The sequence below is a fragment of the Heteronotia binoei genome, chromosome 6 (genome assembly GCF_032191835.1).
Source record: "Heteronotia binoei isolate CCM8104 ecotype False Entrance Well chromosome 6, APGP_CSIRO_Hbin_v1, whole genome shotgun sequence".
Classification (NCBI taxonomy): domain Eukaryota; kingdom Metazoa; phylum Chordata; class Lepidosauria; order Squamata; family Gekkonidae; genus Heteronotia; species Heteronotia binoei.
Window position 1 is genome coordinate 84,277,540 of NC_083228.1, and position 22,039 is coordinate 84,299,578.

General features: G+C 43.2%; 1 protein-coding gene across 2 annotated transcripts in view; it reads right to left on the reverse strand.

The window, feature by feature from the left end:
* The window catches only part of IGF2BP2 (insulin like growth factor 2 mRNA binding protein 2), a 104,308-nt gene that overhangs the window by 39,690 nt on the left and 42,579 nt on the right, over positions 1–22,039 (reverse strand). For both annotated transcript variants that reach the window (XM_060242018.1, XM_060242019.1), the window contains exon 3: positions 7,175–7,223. In XM_060242018.1, coding sequence (XP_060098001.1) covers positions 7,175–7,223 — 49 coding nt within the window. The remainder of the gene's footprint in view (positions 1–7,174; positions 7,224–22,039) is intronic.

The window sequence follows — 22,039 nt, forward strand, 5'->3', positions numbered from 1 at the left end:
CTCAGTGGGGGACCTCAAAGTAGCTGCTTTATTGCAACGGAACTTCAGAAATAGATGGGAATGGGAGATTGTTATTACATCACTCAGAACAATTGAACCCCCAGGACTTAACAGAGATATCAGCTTCTTTTCTCACTACACATGCTAAGTCACTAAATTCTCATTTATGTCCAGAAATCCGACTTTGTTGTTCTAATGGTGCCACTGGACTCAAACTTAGTTCTTACATTCGTTGTTAACTGCTTTATTATCTGTATATCAATTTACTGCAATTTAATGTTACCTAATGCATTATTCCAATCTTAGCGGTATTTATAGCTCAGTTACTTAGTCATTTTGACTTCAATTAGCTCTTCCTGGCAACTTACCCACCCCTTACCTATATGTAATATCTGAGGAAATCTGTTTCAATGAATCTCAGGGTGTGAACATACTAAGTCTCTCAGGAGAGCCAGTTTGGTGTAGTGGTTAAGTGTGCGGACTCTTATCTGGGAGAACCGGGTTTGATTCCCGATTCCTCCATTTGCACCTGCTAGAATGGCCTTGGGTCAGCCATAGTTCTGGCAGAGGTTGTCCTTGAAAGGGCAGCTGCTGTGAGAGCCCTCTCAGCCCCACCCACCTCACAGGGTGTCTGTTGTGGGGGAGGAAGATAAAGGAGATTGTGAGCCGCTCTGAGACTCTACGGAGTGGAGGGCGGGATATAAATCCAATATCATCTTCTTCTTGCGTGTACCTATAATGGAACTTTATTTAACTTGTAGGTACCACTGGACTAAACACTCATTTCCCACACCTGTTTGTTAACTCCTGTATTTATATGTAACTTATTGGCATGCATCTTGACTCTAAATTCTGTTTCACCTGTATCTGACAAAGTGTACTGCACATGAAAGCTTATACCCAGAATTAAACTTTGTTGGTCTTAAAGGTGCCAGTGGGCTCAAACTTTGTTCTATTGCTTTAGACCAGCACGACTACCCATCTGAATTTAAATGAAATAGTGTGCATGCACACAGAAACAGAATAAAACTTGGTTGGTCTTAAAAGTGCCACTGGACTCAAACTTTGTTCTGCTGCTTCAGACCAACATGGCTACTCCACTTGAATCCATTAGGAAATTTTAAAAGGCCTCTGATCTTCATTTCCCCCCCACCCAATCTCACTTTCCCCCAAAATGTAAATTGTAGCCAAGCAACTATGTTGAGTCCAACAAAGGACTCACAGTCTGACTGTTGCTACCTTGAAAGTGGGTGCACCCAGCCAAGATTAAGGACTATGCTTTCTTTTCCAAAAGAAACCAAACATATTTAAGGACTGATATGTGCTGGATACCAAAACTTTAGTTATTAGTCTAGAGAGTCCAATACAACTGAAAACTTTTGTAGGTCACAATTACTTTTTACTATATCATGCATCCTTCAGCCCTCTAGGCAGGCTGGCTGGCCGGCCAAAATGGCCACCTTAGGGTTGACAGGTCTGTTTTGCAAAATACTTGGAGACTTTGGGGGTGGATCTAGGAGGGGTTTGGGGAAGGGAGGGGCCTCAGCATGGTACAATACCATAGAGTCCACCCTTCAAAGCAGCCATTTTCTCCAGGGGAGCCAATCTCTACTAGCTGGAGATCAGTTGTAAAAGTGGGAGGTCCCCAGGCCCCACATAGAGGCTGGTGATCCTATTAGATGTCAGGTGAGACATCTGTCTCCCCTGATCTATGCAGCTGCATAAGACCTTGACCGATTTCACACTCAGCTTACCCCGCTATCACATTCCTCTTCTCCACGCAACGTCCTTCAGATTTCCCACTATCTGCTCCAGAACTGCAGCAAACATCGTGGTTTTCACGGGGCAAATGGAAACTGGTTTTTGGCGGTTTCCATTTGCCGTGTGAAAACCGCAATGTTTGCTGCAGCTCCAGAGCAGACAGTGGGAAATCCGAAGGACGCTGTGCGGAGAAGAGGAATGTGACAGCAGGGTAAACTGAGTACGAAATCAGTCCTTCTCTTCCTATTGCCAGGAATGTTATCAAATCTCTTTCCCACTCCCTTGACCCCGGTCTGCCCAGGTCAGAACAGCTTTTCCTGTCTTCCTAAAGACTCTAGAGAATTTGATACCTTCACCACATACATGTTTTCTGCTTGAAGAAGAGGAGGAGAAGGGGGATATTTATCTATCCAACTAGCTATCCATTGTCTGTCCTGCTAGCTAGTTCAATCAGCATTTGTAAGAAGGTTAGCTTAAGAACATAAGAACATAAGAGAAGCCATGTTGGATCAGGCCAACGGCCCATCAAGTCCAACACTCTGTGTCACACAGTGGCAAAAAATTTTATATACACACATACACTGTGGCTAATAGCCACTGATGGACCTGTGCTCCATATTTTTATCTAAACCCCTCTTGAAGGTGGCTATACTTGTGGCCGCCACCACCTCCTGTGGCAGTGAATTCCACATGTTAATCACCCTTTGGGTGAAGAAGTACTTCCTTTTATCCGTTTTAACCTGTCTGCTCAGCAATTTCATCGAATGGAAGATCATTACACCACTGGCTTCCTTCTTTCCAGCCCAGAATAAAAAACGCACATAGTGCAGTGTTTTCCTGCCTCACAATGTCCCAGGAGAAAAATGCATTCTTTCACAGGATCCATTACCCTATTCATGTCTCTGAAGAACATTATCTCTCCTTTTTGAAAATCTAAAGTGGATTGGAAAACTTTTTCAGACACTCAAAGGAGTTTGTCACTATTGCCTGGCACTGGTTGCCCGAGGTAGGGCTGAGCCCTCAAGTACTGCATTGGTTGTCCAGGGAAGGCTCAGACCCCCAAGATAAATCTGGGGGAGGATCAAGGCCACCCCCCCCCCCCCCCCGTAGCTTACCCCTATGTCTCCTAGGTTCTGAAACAGATGAACTGGTAACAAGCATGGGAAACTGGTTACTTCAGAAGCTTCATGCACAAGGTGATTAGGTGTTGACTAACTTAAGGGACAAAGCTATTTCCAACATTTGCTGAGGTGACTTGATGCAGTTGCAAGCATAAAACTAAGGCTTCTTTGACCCAAAGAATAACAAAGAAGTTTAACCTGTCTCTTCCTTTATCTTACATTCCCAGCTAGACCAGTAGCACTGATTGTATTTCTCATCTTTCCCAGAAACCAAGATTCAGAGTTAGAGCTCTCATTGACAACATGAATATACAAGAAATAAAGGAGCATAGGCACAGAGTTATTCTATTTGTTTAATCTAGCACCTTTTCTCTGGCTGTGGCCAACAACAGGTACTTCAAATGAAGAGAATGAGAAGCCACAGTAAAATCACACAAAGGTAATTCTCAGCACATTTTGGGAAACCACATGAAACTTGCATGAAATACACAGACTTATTGTTTAACTCACCCACCCAGGTAGGTTATAGCAGAATTGTATCCTGCCCTACAGGCAACTTTGGCACAAACATACCTTGCTTTTCCATTACGTGCAATGCACTTTTGCAATTGGGGTAATTTATAGGGACATGTTTGCTGGCTGTTAATCTTACTTCAAAAGACTGGACTAGATGACTACCAAGGCTCCTCTGTACCATGCAACCCTTGGAGCCTATAAAGATGTCTCCCACAGCTCTGCCTTGATTAACAGCTACAGCAGTAAACTTTCAGGAAACATTAAAATGGTGACTCTTCTCACCCCTAAAAAATCAAAGCTGCACGGCAGCCACTTTCCCAGAACTAAACATTCAAAGCTGCCTTATTCAGTCAACACCTGAAAGCAGGAACTGACTCACCGGCAGTAAGTCAGGTGACTGACGTTCCTAGCATATGAACCTCTATACAGGAGCAGCAAATGAGGCCTTCTAATCAGAGCCACATTGTCATACTTGTGGGAATGATGACTAAGAGAAATAACAGCCACATCAAGTCATTTCTGAGGCTCTCGTACCCAGCAAGGAGAAAGAAGGGCTGTTTAGTCATTCATGAGAAAATTAAAGTTCGTTTCAATATGGTAGTGAAAATGAAGAAGAAAAACAACAACATTGGTTCCTATTTGTTATCCTGGCATCTGGTTGTCTGGTTTGGAGAGTTCAAGCTGAGTTCAAATCCAAAAAGATGGGAGAGGAGTCAGATTGCATGAAACCAATAGTGATTGCTTCCAGTTCTCAGAATAAAACACCTCTTGCAAGAGAAGGGCTTACTCCTGACAATTTATTTTCTTGCTTTATTTATAGTCCACCTTTCTTCCTGAGTCTCAAGGCAGAAGTCTTTTCTTCCAAAGTGTTTCTGCTCTTGACTGATTCTGTATGTGCAGCACTGCCTCAAACATCTCTTTGCCAGAGTCTATTTCTGGGGTCTTTGAGAAGACATGCTTAATTTGCTGGTCTATGAGAGTGGAGTCTTGCAGCTAGTGTGAGGTTTCCCCTATTCCTGAATTCGTCACAATGCAACCCTAAAAAGAGTAACTTACAGCATTCTAAGACCATTGACTTTAATGGAGTTAAAAGGACAATCTCTGTTTAGGACTACAGTTAACATACTGTACCTTATAGTTAGTATCACAGTCTTGTGATTTAATGTGATTACTTGCAGTGTGTACACATACTCAGCTACTGAGTATATACAATTTACATTATTATTCCTGTATTTGTTTTCCACTAAGTATTCACACCCTCACTGTCTGAACAATGAAAGGCTCTGTGACTGCACTGCCATACTTACTGCCCTTCTTAGGGGATCAAACACAAGCTGCCCACCTGCCGTGTGATTCTGCTGTTGCCTGCCTTTCCTGGGGACTTAAGTGCCAGCTCAGCCTTTCTACCTTGGAATGCAAAAATGCAAGTCTCCATACCTGCTCTGAAATGCTGCCTATCATTTTTGGGGTTCTAATGTCTTCAGGGCCGGCTTGTGCACTAGGCAAATTAGGCATTTGCCTAGGGCGCAGGGAGAAGGGGGGGTCGAATTGGGATCTCCCATCAGTACCCAAGACAAATGCCTAATTTGTCCTCCCCCACCCCCTCCCTCCCTCAGTGCTGAGCTCTGCCACCCCCACGCTCAGAGGAGCACCGCTAGGCTCAGCTTTCCCCGCTTCAGTATGGCCTGGGCATCCAAGCGTTCTCTCTGAAGAGAGCGCTGGAGGAGGCTTCACTCCCCCTCCAGCACTCTCTTCAGAGAGAACACTCAGATGTCTCAGTCCAGGCTGCGTTGAAGGGCCCCCCCACTAGGCTCTGCTCTCCTCTGAGCATGCCAGGGAGGGGGTGGTGGTGGAGTGTGGCACCATGTTGTGCCGCATTGCGGTGCTGAGGAAGGGGGGGGGAAGGGAGGAAGGTGGCAGGGAAGCGGCCCAGCCTGGAATGTGTGCGTGCACACCTAGGGACCGAAGGGGCGTGGGGCGGCAGGCAATGAGTCTGCCTGGGGCGCCATGCACCCTAGAGCCAGCCCTGAATGTCTCCCACTATCTGCTCTGTACTGTTGTCTGCCTTCTGAGGATGCAAAAATTACTGCCCTCCTGGCAGGCAGTAATTGCTACTGTCTATTAAAATTGGGACCTTTTCTTCTATCTGCTCAAAACTTGGCAGGCAGAACCACTTGAGTGAGGGACACAATCCCTGCGAATTTCATCTAAATCAGATGGAAAACAAACATTACAGCCAGAAATGTGTTTTGCTTTTCATTGCCTATAATACTAACTAGGACCTCTATTCTCTGTCTGCAATGAGGCAAAGACAGTCCCTTCAATGAGATGCAGAATCCCTGAAAATTGCCTTCAAATATGGTGTGTGTGTGGTGGTGGTGGGGGAGGGCGGTTTCTGTTGGAAATGTGTTTCTCACATATATCAATGAAAAACAAAGACAAATAATGATAATTTTAAGATTATTCTGTCCACCTCTTAATTAATCATCACAGAGGGGAAAGTTTTCACCTAACGAGAAAGGATTGCATTTATTGCTCATTTCATTTTTCCATTGAGTTGTTAACAGTTTTCCTAACCAAGCACTCTGACTAAAAGTAAAATTAAGGTTTCTTTGTTATGAATTTGGTATCTGTCTGCATCTGCATATAAATGTAACTTGACTTTTGTTCACAAAGGTTCAAAAGGAAAAATAGGGAGACCACCTCTTCGATTTTAATCACTCTACCAAACAAGATTCCCAAGGCATCTTTTACTAATAGGTTGATTTGGTGTTAGTGGCCAGGTGATTGTTAAGCGACGTCCCTCTTCACCGTGCAGCGTCTGCGCGGATTTCCCACCAACTGCTCCACAGAACCAGGAAGTGCCGGGCCTTTTGCGCTGCAAATGTAAACCGCTAAAAACCAGTTTACGTTAGCGACGCAAAAGCCGCGGCTCTTCCTGGTTCTGCGGAGCAGTTAGTGGGAAATCTGTGCAGATGCTGCGCGGTGAAGAGGGACGTCACTCCATGGTAAGCTCTGTGGGAAAACGCCCATTAACTTTCTGATGTAACTGTAAGACTAACCTGAAAAGTTATTATTCTAAAAATGAAACCTTAATCTGGATGGTAAATATTAAGGTTATAATAATCAGCAAAAGTGAGCCTTTATGTAGAAAACTATTAAATCAACTGTTATCAGTGATTTAAATCATGATTTAACTTTGATTTAAATCAAAACCACTCTGGCTACATATAATATAATAAGCATTGCCAGGTCTTACCTGGCTCCTGGCATAGGATGTCATAGAGTTTTTACCTATAGTGTTTTTACCCAAATGCTAGAGCATCCCCATGTGATATGCCCAGCACACTGACATCACTTTTGGGTGACATCATCATGCTGGGTGCCAACAGAGCTCTTCAGGGGCAGGGATCCTCCCACTGACCAGCTCCATGATGGTGGGATGGGAGCTTCCAAACCAGGGGAAAACCCTACCCCCAGCAGGAAGCTGGGAACCCTAAATCTAATCAATGCAAAAAATGGCAACAGATGAAGTTTCCAGTCTCATATTTCCATAGCCTATTAACTTGCAAGTCCTATTTGGTTGGGAAAGCAGCACAGAAAAGTTTTAAATAGAAAAAAATGACATAGAAAATGTTAGCATAGATACACAGTAGGAAAAGGAATGAATGGATAACGTTTTGAGACACAAATGACATTAGTGCACATGTTTATGTACAAATACAGTTATTGGGGAAAGAGATGGCAGGAAATAACAAAAACATTTCTCCACTTACCTCCCACTGTAGGTGAGGGGGAATGTTCCGGATCTGAATCTTCCTGCTCCTATGAAAAAAGAGTCCCAAAAAGTAGAGATTATGCGAGTGTAGAATATGGGCAACAACAGACGATGGCTTTCTCCACACATAGTCCAAGTATCTTTCCTGCAATTGATGGACCATCTGTTGAACTAGGACAGCATCTGGTTCTCTGGGCTGGGATCTGAGATCTCAAATAAAAGCTTCAGCAAACATTTGGTCAGCATTCAGACATCCCAACACCTCAGTTTGTTAAATCAGCTCTTTGGGATCATGAGAGAATTGCATTCAAATCCTGGTTTATGAGCAAGGTACAAACTGTAATGTTCAGGTGCCTCAGATGTCACAACAAACTATAGTTTATTGATTTCTTGGTTTGCAGTTTCAATGCTGTGCAGAACAGGAAAGGGGAAGCACAAATATAAGAACCTGCCTCATTCATATCACAAATAAGGCATGATGCCAGTAAGAAGACAGTACTGAGTGCATGGCCATATGATTGATTCTGGGACCCTGGGCAATCACTGCCACACCCACTCCCTCCCACCTCTTTTGCCCATTGGCTATCCCCATACAGAACATGTTTGGGAGTCTCAACAACCTATCATCACAAAGTCACCTTGTTCAAGTCATTCTTAAAAGTGTCAGATCCAATAATTTATAAACTTCAAACACGCTTCTGGTGAGATTTACAGTCTAAAATGCATCAAGCACTGCTTGCAGCACTATCTCACACACAAGGGTATATTGCTTTGTTCACCAATCTCTCCCTTATGCATACCTAAACCAGTAGTACCTGCACATGTGCTCTAAGCAATCAGTTCTCCACTTTATCTTTCCTCATTAAGAGTCAATGCTGACCTGCATGGTCCAGGCTAGCCCCATCTCATAAGATCTCAAAAACTAAGCAGCCAGCCCTTGTTAGTAGTTGGATGGGAGACCAAGGAAGTCTAGGGTCGCTATGGAGACCTCTGAATGTCTCTTTCTTTGAAAACACTATGGGGTGATCATAAATTGGTTGCAACTTGATGGCACTTTACACACATACATTAGGACCCAAGTACTATGTTGACCAAGGGAGAAGATGAAGACATAATCTTTATTGCAAACAGTTTGCACTGCACTTTGAAAGTACATCATGTACCAAGGATTAAGTATGGCCAATTTAAAAGTAGGAGGAACTGAAGCTCAAACAGTGCACTGTGACTTTCTTTGAACTCAATTGCATATTGGCAGCAAAGCAGATGGTGAATACTTTTTGATACCTGCCTAGGCTTCTTTTCAAAAGATGTCACAGCCAGCTTCCAGTAAAGATGATCTTGCCCACTGCACTGCTTTGCACACACTTTCCCAGATTGTAATTTAGGGAAGACAGGGGAAGGCAGTCCCCTTCCCCGTGATTTAAACTATGTCTAACTGATCCTCAAGAGCACTTATGTTTCCAGTTACAATGAGATTTTAAAAGGGGATTAGTAAACTGTGCAATTATTGACTAAAATTAAGTGAAGGAGGGAAGCCACCACATTGATCATTTATAAATGTGAGTCACTTCCTCTCATTGGAGAGAAAGCACAGCAGCCAGAGGGAAAGACAGTAGCTTGAGTGTTCAGGCTGAACACTCTGGTTTGCTCCTGCCTTCGGCTGGTGTGTAGCAGTGCCTTGAGGTTTGTTTGGATGAGAGCACGAACATAATGTACAGTCAAACTAACCAGTTGCTCATCTGAGTTCATCTAGACACAGGGCAATGAAGTCATACAAAGCCTGAATATGTAATTCAAAAGTAAAGCCAGGAAATTGTGGGAATGTAAATTATCAATGCTATTTCACATATAACAGCTTTCCTATACCGGTGTAAGGAGAAATGTGTATATTCAGAAATACTGTTAAATGTGAGTATCATCCATGTTTTAAAATGTATCCTCACAACAACTCTGTGAAGTAGATTAGTTTAGAAGTGTGTGACTCTTCAAGGTTACTGAGAAATGGTGACTCAAACCTGGGTCTCCTGCATCCTAATTTGCCACTCTAGCCACCACCCCGCAATGGCTCACTATACATGACTGCACAAATACAGGGTACATAATATTTACAGCAATTTATAATTTACACCATCTTCCCCAAGTCACAGGTCTTCACTCCATCCAGCCCTCAAATGTTTTCCGTTTGTCCCTAACATAGCCCTGAATCCCAAGCTATCAGACACCTCAATCATTCTCTCCTGCACAAGCAAGCTACATAGGCTTAGCCAATGACTCTTGAAATCACTCCTCCATTACTCCTCCATTACTGTGAGCAGCAAGAGAGGCTTTGTCAGAGTTCTCCCCTTATGCATCTCAGTCTATCTGCATCACCAAGGAGATGAAGGCTTCTATCAAGGCAGGCAAACACTGCTCCTGTTTTAATTTCAGACCAAATAGATCAATAATCTCTGCTCAACCACACTTCCCATCAGCAACAGATATCAAAGGCATACTCTTTGCCTGAAGCACAACCAATCACATTAGATTACCACATAAACCACCCATCACTCCAAGTCACCTCAAAAAAACAAACAAATCCACATGCTCCTTCTGAAAGGTCTGTCAATACAGTGACTTCTGAATGTGGTGACCCAGGGAGGAAAGTTTCAGGTGCATAGCTGTGTTGGTGTGCAGCAGAAGAGCAAGAGTCAAGTCCAGGAGCACTTTAACAACCAACACAATACATCTTAAATTAATCTACGCATGTATCCATAAGGGAGACAGCAGTTATAATATCCATTGTAAAACACTGCATAGCCATATTTACAATATTCGCATAGAACAGAATGTCCCACCATCTGACATCAAGAACTTGGTGTCTGGCAGTTGGCCTGCTAGACACTGCTTCATGGAGAAGACTTGAATTAGCTTGAGAAAACTCTATTTCTATCAGCGCAGCATAAATACTTTTAGGGATATCCCCCACTGAGTGCCTGAGGAGGTTGAAATATTCTCCTACAGATTTCTCAGTTTTGTGATTCCTGAGAAATCTGTAGGAGAATATTTCAACCTCCTCAGGCACTCAGTAGGTGTCAGATTAACAGAAGAGACTCTGTGACTTTTCAATAACCATTTATTGCAAATATACAAATAAAACAGCTTCCCTCACAGTTCCTTTCCTGTGTGGTTTCTGCTCTCCCCTCCTTTCTGTTAGGTCTTTAGGCTCTTCCCCACTTCCTCAGCCTTAACAGAGGTTCACATTTCACTACTGTAGGAGGTGCTAATTCTGACTGAAGTTATTCCTACATTTTCCACACACACACACACTTTGTGTAATGTTGGAAATTTCTGTAGTATAACAATATTCAGTTTTCAGTAGGACTGCTTTCAATAGTTTCCTGGAGATTTCAGGTGCATTCTATATAGTTGGTAACCCAAGTGAAGCTGGTTAAAAAGAAAGAGCCAAAGAGTGAGAGTGAAGACCTAGACCAGGCAGGAGGGCACCAAAGGCACACTTTCCCCAGGGCACTATTTATCCTAGGGCTGGTCCTGTTTCCACACAGATTTTAATATACATAAGAAAATCCACAACATTAGATTATGCTACTTTGGGTGCAATCACACGTACCATTAAAAGCGCGTGTGTAGCGCTCAAATCTGAACTGCTGAATATTGATTCAATGCAGGGCAGTTCAGACGAGCATCCAAGAATGCAATTCATTCTGTTGTGCGCAATCAGACATCCAATACTATCACGCTCATTTCTTGGAGCATGCGTAATCAGATGGTGATTTCTGGGAGCGGAGGGGGTCCATTGAACATGCACCCAACTGTTTGGAGCTGGGAAATCAAAACTTTCTTCAGAGGCAAGGGGGAAGGGCAAAAGTTTCCAGAATTAATGTTGCCGATCCAAACCACGGAACTGCCAGGAATTATTTTCCTAGAAATTGGCAGTGACAATGATATCTTGAAATCCTCCACATTGAAAAAAAAGAATTTTTTCCTGTTCTGAATAGTGGGATAACATCCCCCCCCCCACCCCGATCCTGTGTTGATTGGAAAAGCAGAAGCGTCACCTCAGATTCCTGGATGATCTGGCAATGCACATGTCTGCTGGGGCTTTTTTTTTTTTTTAAAAAGGTGAGAGCCAGTATCGCGCGTGAGCTGTCCAAACAACAAAAAGCCAATCTTGTGCCGCTGTTTTGAAAAAGGGCTGGACTTTATGTGCTGTCAAATTAATGCGGCACTGATCCGCAGCAAGTCGGAATGACCCCGGATAATGCTTGATTGCCAGATGTGCATGTCTGAATGAACACATTTAATCTGTCAGCCAGACGGAGCTGTGTCGTCACTAATAGTACGTGTGACCGCACCATTTCTGTGTCTACTGTAGACATATATAATATTTGCAAGGATTTATTTATTGTTTACATGTAACTAATTTTGTTAACAATATGAAATAGTGTATACAATGATAATATACTATTGAAGAATTCAGTGTTTTCTATTTTTAAAATTTTAATTTTATGTCTTAATATGCTGCTAGTCCTATTGTGACTATATTTATGAGACTATTTCTGTAGAAATTTTCCACAATCTTGTTTACTACAAAATATGTGTTCTCTATTTTCAATTTTTGTTCTTCTCCTACTTTTTCAGATGGCAAAACCTAAGATGTGTGTGCTAGATAGCACAAAGTTCAGCGGTCTGCATCTCTCTCTCCTCCTTAGATTCAAGATGGCTAACAAAGCAACAAGTTGCAAACTCATAAAAATTTATTGAACAAGATAAAAACAACACAGTCAGATCTGCAAACCAAATGGCTCAGATCCAGCTATGCAATCCTGAGAAACATTTCCTGGGAATAAGCCCCACGTCTGTAGAATTCTGAGTAGGCATCTAGGATTGCCTTGTTAGTGTTGGATAGATTTGCAATGCTGCTTGTAGAAAACAAAGGTATTTATACTTCTAAATTTAATAAATAAGTAAAGTAGTACAATTTATATGGTAAATTTTAAAATTATGCATTTTATATTTTAAATCAATGTTTAGTCTCGATAAGTAAGTACTTCATATATCTCATATTTTCTCCAAAAAACAATTTCAAAACAGGAAGCATTCTCCCCATGGCTTCAAAATTTCCAGAAATGTTATCTCTCCCCTGAGGAATGGACAGCAATAAATTGTGGATATAATGAATTCAAGTCTAGCTATGACATCTGAACATAGGGTTGCCAGCTCCAGGAAAGTCCTGGAGATTTTGAGGTGGAGCCTGCAGTGTCCATGCCATAATGTCCATGCTCCAAAGCAGGCATCTCTGTTATCTGGACAGCAGCTTTAATTCTGTGAGGTCCCCACAGAATCTGGAAGTTGGCAACCCTATTTTGAGCACCTTTAAACCTGCTAGCATTTGACTCCTTGTCATGTAGATGACTGGGGAAGGCAATAGCAAACCACCCCATAAAAAGTCTGCTGAGAAAACGTGAAAGCAACGTCACTCCAGAGTCGGAAACAACTGGTGCTTGCACAAGGGACTTTTACTTTACTTTCCATGTTTTATGCTGAAAACTGAGTCAACTGATACTACAGGAAAGTGAAATGTGGGATTGTTCCATGCCTCACTCTCCTGCGGTATCACTGCAGGTATTCTGAAAAAATCTGCTTCCCTCCATGATGTACCTACTCCCAGAATATGTTGGTTCCTAGTATCATCTCACACTTTTAAAGAAAGTATTGCTGTCTATACCTACAATGTCTTTGTATCACTATGGCTTGATGCAGTCACAAGTACTTCAGTGCCCAAACCTCCCCAGAAGTCTGTCAAGTAAAATCAAGGACACACAGCCCCGCCATCTCAGTCTCTGGGAACACCAAGGAAGAACTGAAGAACTGAACTGAAGACAGCAGTCATGTTTTGAGACCAGGTGTAATTTAAGTATTCCATAATTCCTCGGTATCCTGTGACAACTTTCTACAAAGTTACACTACAGGGTGTCAGAAAAGAAACTGAAAGTAAAAACAACAACAACAAAAACCCAGCAAGAAAACAGATCTGGAGAAGGTGCAAACAAGAAGTGCCACACTGTTAGTACAGCAGATAGAGATCTCAGCCAAGCTCTGTTTCTTCATGTGTCAGATGAAGAAGCAAGGAAGAGATTACATATAGTACTTTTCAATTTGATAACAAGGGAAGTAAAGTAAAGATCCAAGATTTGATTAAATAAATATACTGTAAAAGTGTTGTATACGATTAGCACAAATTCTTCAGAAGTCAAGAGTAAAACAGAGCCACACTGAATAATTTAGAAGTTTTTAGTACAAACAAACTTTAGAACTGGAGAATGGTGTGAAGCACTCATTAAAGATCATATAATATTCTGCATAAAGTTGGGTTGAGAAAGTCTGAGTTAACCCCAGTATATGCACTAGAAAGAGGGTTGCCATCCTCCAGGTGGGGCCTGGAGTTCTCCCAGAATTACAACTATCTCCAGACTATAAAGATCAGTTCCCCTGAAAAAAATTGCACTTTTGGGGCATGACTGTTATGGCATCATATTACCTCTGACCTCCTTCTCCTTCCCAGACTCCACCCTCTCCTTGCTCCACCCACAAATCTCCAAGAATTTCCCAACTCAAAGTTGGCAACCCTAGATAATGTATAAGCAGGGGAGAGGAAGGGACTACAAAGCATTTAAGTAGAGAAGCAAACTGATTCTGTACAGTGCATAAGTTTTTTAAAAGCTAAACAATCTAACTATAAAAAGCCCCAGCCAGAAAGAAGTGGAATGAAGATGTGATAACACCTGCTTTAAGCATGCAGTCATCAGCAACACAGTTCTTGCATGACAGATCCAGGTGGGTAGCTGTGTTGGACTGAAGCAATAGACTAAAGTTAGAGTCCAGTGGCACCTTTACGATCAACAAAACTTTATTCAAGGTTTGAGCTTTTGTGTGCAAGCACACTTCTTCAGATAAATACAGACACTTTTTAACCTGAAGAAGTATGTTTGCATATGAAAGCTTATACCTTGAATAAAACTTTGTTCGTCTTGAAGGTGCCACTGGACTCTAACTTTAGTCTAGTTCTTGCAAGACTTAGAAATGATTCATATCAACAGATTCTTTTGTGATCTTTAGAAAGGTAGATCTACACTGCTGCTAAACTCTACATTTGCACACTGGCTTGGCAGGGGAGTACTGAAGCTGGGAAACAGTGACTTGTCCAAGGCCACCCAGTGAGAATGGCAGAACTGAAAATCCAGTCAAGGAGTTCCTGATTTGTAACCCAGTTTCTTAGCCACTATATTACACCATAATGGCATCAGTCATTACATAAATGCTTGTGCATACAAGAAAGAATGCAGAAGATGTGGCAAATTTAGATGTGCTCAAAACATGCTTGCCCTTACAGAATTCTAACCCCAATACTATATCCTCCCTACCAACAACCCATCCAGACCCAATGTAACACCCCCAAGTGCATGCTTTGCCCCCTTCAAATGCAATACATACCCACTGATAAATCTTGAAAGAAGATGATATTGGATTTATATCCCACCCTCCACTCAGAAGAGTCTCAGAGTGGCTCTCAATCTCCTTTACCTTCCTCCCCCACAACAGACACCCTGTGAGGTGGGTAGGGCTGAGAGGGCTCTCACAGCAGCTGCCCTTTCAAGAACAACCTCTGCCAGAGCTATGGCTGACCCAAGACCATGCTAGCAGGTGCAAGTGGAGGAGTGGGGAATCAAACCCGGTTCTCTCAGATAAGAATCCACACACTTAACCACTATACCAAACTGGCTCTTTCTTACCTCATATGGCTGCAGTCCGTTTGCCACCTTCCTGCTATTCCCTCCTTCAGAAATTAAAAAAAAAATGTACAAGAACTTACTTGAAGAAAGGGGACCCCAAAGTAAAAAAACAGCACATGTAACAGGGATGGTATGTATGAACATCTGCACAGTACCTGGTAATCTTCACTGACCCAGAAGACAATGGTGGGAATCAGCACCTTCTTCATAGTCAGCCTTCCATTAGCAAACTGACTTGCATCTGTGGCTCTAGACCATTAAATGTTTTTGCTACAATAAACATTTACTAGTCTTTTAAGGTGCCACCACTGTTTATTTTTGCTGCAACAGATTCACATTGCTATTCCTTTAGAATTATTGAAGTGACAGCAATTGGTCGGAATTCAGCTACTTCAAAGTGCCTCCAGCTTTCAATAACCTCCTTCCCACCAAGTGATCATGGCATGAAATGGATGGAAGTTTCCTGAGAGAGCCCAGTTGTCTTTTGACAGCCATTAAATCAACTCTTGCCAGTTTACAAGACAAACCTGGACTTCTGATGCCAAGAAGGGGAAATGCTTTTAGTCTCAGCTTGCGTCCAATTCACAGTGACTTCAATGAGCAAATGCCAAGTTGGGGAAAGGGGAGACATGTGATCTGCCCCTTGGAAATTAACAGGAGATTAGCTGCCCTTTTCAGGGTGAGACAAACACAAATTCAAGAGCAGCAAAACACTGGAAATAATTATTAAAATCCCAACCAAAACTGGCCTGTCTCTCACAGCCACTTGTGAAATATGATTTATGCCTTTGTTAAACTGCCTGCTGGATGGATGGATGCTAGGAAAAGGATGCTTCTACTTGGGGCCAATCTACACATTACAATGGAGACTGGTAATTGGATCTTCCAACTTTTCTTTTGTTTTAACAGGCTTGAGAATTGGCTAACAGTGGTGGTGGTGGTAAATTATTAATTCTTTCAGTTATCAAAATGCTCCCAGCTTCTGTTTGCTTGCAGTGTGTAAGTGTATGTATGGTTTTGATAAGAAAAATACACAAGGGGAAGGGTTGAAAATGCACACACAAATCTGTAGCCTCAGCCTCATACATTTTTATCCTGTCCTTGTTCCATGGGACTCAGTAGCATATGTGGGTCTTCTTGTATTGTCACATAGGTCAGGCTGAAAGTGTGTGGATAACTCAAGGACACCCATCAAACTTCCATGACACAGTAGGGATTCAAACCTGGGTACTACTCCAATATACTATCTGTTACCCCACAGTAGCCTCTCCACTGAGCAGTTCAGCTTAGAAAACAAAATAAACCCCAAGCCAGTGGGAGATTCATCACACACCTCAAATATAACAAACAGTGTGGTTTAAATGATATTTGCCTAAAGCAAAGAGTTTGCAGAGAGCCTCACCTGGCTGGAGTCCTAATTAGTTTTCTATTTTACCACAAGAGGGCATACAACCCATTGTTTCAGCACAGGAAAGCATGGCTGCTGTGGGAGTATTTTTACTACAAATGGGATTTGTCTTGAATCCACCCATTTGGCAGGTGTTCAGTAAATAGGCTTTTGTGCTGAGCCTCAAGTAATAGTAACACAAATGCCTAGCCTGATGGTAAATCCAGGATGGTTCAATACAACTGGTTGTGTGTATATCTATGTTTGTCTGTATATCTACATCTATCTATTGATAGATAGATATAGATATATTCATTCAAACTGACCCCATGCCACCTATTCACAATTCTAACTGAGAGCTTTAATATAGGGGAACACACAGGGCCTGTTTGCAGAGGCCCTCACTACATGTACTCTACATGCTCACTACATGTAAATTTGTACTAGGGACTAAAGTTGAACTGGGGTGGATATTCACAACCACATTAGTCCATGGTGATGTGTTCATCTGTCTTCTATTTTGTAATGTACTTTCTAGGTTTCTTTAAGCTTTCAGACAACCATTTTTATGCTTCTTGTTTGCAAAGCCATTGCCCTCATCTGTGATGTATATCAAGTGTTAAAGAGGGAGCAAAGTTAGTTTCTCATAATTTGTGGAGGATGGGTACATTACTGATCACTTACAAGGGTTGCCAGCTCTGGATTGAGAAATACCTGGAGGTTTTGGGGATGGAGCCTAGGGACAACAGGGTTTAGGGAGGGGAGGAACTTCAGCAGGGTATACTGCCATAGGAACTGATCTTAGTTCACTGGAGATGAATTGTAATAGTAGTGGAAGATCTCAAGGTACCATCTGGAGGTTGGCAACTCTACCAATCATTCTGATTGCTAATAAGGAACCTCCATGTTTGGAGGTAGCATATCTCTGAATACTACTATTCTCAGCACTGCTTTCCACTAATCAGCACACAGTCCCATCTGTTCCTATGCATAATCTGTAACAATCCAGTAGCAGGAAACGAACTTCACAAAATAACATTGAACATACATTATGCTAACTCTGCAGTACCTTGAGGGATAGAGGAGCTCCTAAACTACCTGCTGTTTGCCATAAAAGATCACTTTGCACACAACATTTTTAATTAATTCTTTATGCAGGTAATCTTTGTTTTGTTCATCATGAGTAAACATCAATGTTAAGTGCTTTATTTGGCTGTCCATGTTTCCTTTGACTTTGAAACTAAACTTGATGTAAATAAAATATTATATAAAATGAACCTAACTTTATTCATACACATATTCAGGTAAATTGATTTGGGAACCTAAACCATAAGCTCCCCCCCCCCCCCACCATTTCTACATGTATGAGACAATGGTGGGAAGTCAGATAATATGGTATCATTTACTTCTTGCTAAGGATTAGCCATTAATCCATCTACAGACATTTTTGCATATAATTTTATTATCCTTAACTTCAGTTTTGATTTGTCTGTACCAGTTCAGCCCAGTTAGAAAAACAAGCCATTGCAATCACCGTTAACAGGCTCCACATTACTAGTAGTTTATTACTGCTTTCCCTACTGGATCTAATCCTATTGCTGGGACTTTAAATTCTGAATAGCAGCTAAAAAGCCCAAGCTAGCCCAGTCTTGTTAGATCTCTGAAGTTGAGAAGGATTGGTCCAGGGTCCCTACACAGAGCTAGGCAATAGCAAAACACCTCTGAATATCTTGCCTTGAAAATTCCATGGGGTCATCATAAATTAGCTGTGATTTGACAACAACAAAAGTAAGAATGGATGATCAGCATGCTATGGTTGTTAGTGCACTGGAGTAGGACTGAAAAAACTGAGATTCAAATCCTCATTCTGCCATAAAGCTCATGGCTTTACCATACATTACACTGTCTTTTTTGTGTCCTCTCTGAGTTCACCCTGGATCCTGTCAATCAGATGTGCACTGATCAGAACTCAGTTCCCAGGTGCAAATTTTCTAATTTAGAACCATGGCATGCAAGGGGAAGGGGCTCAAGCCTCCCCTTGGTGCCATTTTCTTGACCCTTATGCATACTGATGGGCTGCATGTATCCTGATGGTTTAGAGCTAGGAGTAAGGTTGCCAAACCACCAGTCAGGGTGGGGGTTCTCCAATTCACCACCAGTCAGGGGAAGCCCCACCCCCAAACAGTTCCCTTCTGAATCGATATTGTCAGTGTGATGACATCACATTGTGCCAGGCATGTCACGCATTGATGCTCCGGCATTTTGGTCGAAGGGTTGTGTCAACGCATAATGTGCCTGGCACAGTGACATTACTTCTGGATGGTGTCAGTGTAGCACACATGCAAGAAGATCCCAAGATGAACCTGGGAGCCCCCACTGGAAGCCCAGTAAAACCTGGAAACCCTAACCAGGAGGCAAAATCAGGGGAAGGCCCTGGCCTCTGTGCCCTGTTATTAGCCCTCCAGAGTAAATGGAGGACTACAAAGACTATTGGTCTAGGGGTGCAGGTTCTGGATCAGGAAATACCTGGAGATTTTGGAATATAACTTGAGGAGGGCAGGGTTTGGAAAGGGGAGGAGACTTCAATGGGGTATAATGTAATAGAGTCTACCTTCCAAAGCAGCCATTTTCTCCAGGTGAACTGATCTCTGTCAACAGGAGATCAATTGTAATAACAGAATATCTTCAGCCACCACCTTGAGCCAGTTTGGTGTAGTGGTTATGTGCGGGGATTCTTATCTGGGAGAACCGGGTTTGTTTCCCCACTCCTCCACTTGCACTTGCTGGAATGGCCTTGGGTTAGCCATAGCTCTGGCAGAGGTTGTCCTTGAAAAAGCAGCTGCTGTGAGAGCCCTCTCAGCCCCACCCACCTCACAGGGTGTCTGTTGTGGGGGGAGAAGATATAGGAAATTGTAAGCCACTCTGAGTCTCTGATTCAGAGAGAGGAGCGGGGTATAAATCTGCAGTTCTTCTTCTTCTTGAGGTTGGCAACCCTAACCCTAGTCTAGTCCAGCAAGGCTTTTCTTGTTTCCCCAGTATGGCAAGTAGCACTTCCTCAAGGCCACTTCAAACTGGAAAAATGCTACAAAGGGAAGGACTAAATCCTCTCTCCCTATGGTCTGGACCCAGACTGGCCCCCAGGTGCTTGAGAAGTGAGTTCTGAGCAGTGTTCCCTCTAGGTTTGCCAATCCCTGGTCCCAGCAGGGGTTCTTCCGCTTTCCCAGGCTTCTCTTCCCCAGGCTTCTCTTTCCCCAATATTATAATCACCAGCATGGTTGCCAGGGCACCTGGAGAAGTGAGCTTGCACCCGTCTGGCCAGAGGGTGTGAGCAAAACCATCCAGGGACTAAAAGGGACTCATGTGTGCAAACAGCCTAAGAGTGCAGGCATTCTAAACCGGTATAGAGTGCTTGCCAATGTGCACGGACGTTTCCCTGTCACTGCTTGGGCCCGCCATGGTAGGGAAGAAGCTGCGCCGCCACGGAGCTATCCAGGCGACCGGTGTTGAGGCGTTGAGCATGGAATCCACTGTGTCTCGCTAACACCACTTGTAGCCATCTTCCTGCCAGGCTGGACTTCATTCCCTCATAGTGAGAAGCTCACGTACACACCCTGAGTCACCCTTAGCCCGCAAGCAACCCATTTGCTCCATGAATTGATTAATAGCTCAACTGTTAGTCCTGATTGTCTAGCAATACCCTAAGCAATAACTCTTGCCCAGAAGACGATGAGAAAAGAGGAAGAACTTCTCCTGTCACAACCAAGTCCTTTTGTTTCCACCGGGGATACCTAGGTCAATATTTGATTCCCTATTGTCACCTTCCCAGATAAGCCCACTTAATCCCAAGTACCTAGCCATTTCCATACTGACACCTTTGGAGCCGCCCCACGCCCTGTCGCAACCTGGAAGTTTCCAGGTTGCCCAGGACGAAGGTGAAGTTCATTGGTCAAAGCAAACACCCAATTGGATGTCACCAAAGGACTCACCATTGGCTCTGCTGATGTCTACCCTTCATGGTCATCACAGGGCCTCCCATTCCTCCTCCCCGTTGCCTCCCATCCCCTAAGGGGGCTAAGGGAGCCTATTTAATCTCTGACCCAACTCCACTCATGTGTGCATCTAACAGTATCCCAGTTCCGCTGTCTAGATCCATCCCCAATTCTGGCCACAGTTTTGGGTCCATTTCCCCTGTCCTCTTATGTCGCCATTGGAACCTTCCTCGAAGACTACGATGGTAAATATTACCCTGTCTGTTTACCCTTATATGTTCCCCTATCAATCTATCTGTGTTTCTTAGGCCTGTGTGAATGTGTGATTGTATTGTATTTTTATCTTGTGTGAAAGAACTATTATTCTAAATAAATTACAATTGGTTTTTATTAAATTAGAGTCCTTTTTATTGAGCATTTACCCTCTGGATGGTTGAGCCTGGTATAAATTGGTAAAAAGATTCCTAATGAGCCAGGTGCCCACCTAACTAATTCCCCAACCTCGTTTTGAGGGCATTTGGCTTAACACTTCTTCCCGCCCCCAGTCAGCTGGCCAGTGGGGGGAAGCCCTGCCCCCAGAGGACCATGTGCCTTTCCACCTCTGGAGGCTTCAGTCTCCGATTGAAAGGCTTCCTCTTGTGATGGTGTGTCTGTGTTACTTTGAAGAAGTTGGCAGCAACTCATGAGTAGAGAGGCCAGTCCCTCGCTTCAGAGTCGCCAGAAACGGGGGGGCGGGGGGAACGTCTGCTGAGCACTTCATTATTCCCTATGTGGAGATTGATTCTCATAGGGTTTAATGGGGAATTGATCTGGAGGTTTCGAGGGCTCTAGGGGAGCTGTTTTTTGAGGTAGAGGCACCAAATTTTCCGTGTAGTACTTAATACCTCCGAAGTTTCAAAACGATTGGACCACGGGGTCCAATTCTATGAGCCCCAAAAGAAGGTGCCCCTATCCTTCATTATTTCCGATGGAAGGAAGACATCTAAAAAGGTGTGCTGTCCCTTTAAATGTGATGGCCAGAACTCCCTTGGAGTTCAATTATGTTGTCACACCCTTGTTCCTGGCTCCGCCCCCAATGTCTCCTGTCCCCAGATATTTCTTGAATTGGACTTGGCAACCCTAGTTCCCTCTAAGATTAGTTAGTGTGAGCTGGCCCATAGTTTTTTAGCCTCTGGCTCACACCATTTTTGTCTTAGCTCAGGAAAAATAGCCCCAGAGCAAACTAATTTATGCATTAGATCACAACTTTAATGCCGGTAGCTCACAAAGAATAATTTCTGCTCACAAGACTCCACAGTTTAGAGGGAGTATTGGTTCTGAGCATGAAACTTGTTGTACAAGTTTGTGATAGGGACAAGGACAGAACCAGAGAAGACACAAGGAAAATATAACGTACAGCACAGTTTTCACTAGGTGGCTTAAGTAGCCTCAGTCTCTGTCCGTCTGTCTTTCTATTCAATTTATGAGTTGCCTATTCCCTACAATGTAAGGCTCTAGGCCAAGGGTGTCAAATGGGCAGCCTGTGGGCCGGATCTGCCCCCACAGGGCTTGTATGCAGCCTGCTGTCTGCTTCTTTCTCCCTCTGTTGCTTTCTTCTGCATCATAGCTTGCTTTGCCAGGCTCACTCAATCACACAGGAGCTACACAGCAAAGCCTGGCTTCCCTCTACTGGCTGAGGCTCCTCCCTTGGGGAGGAA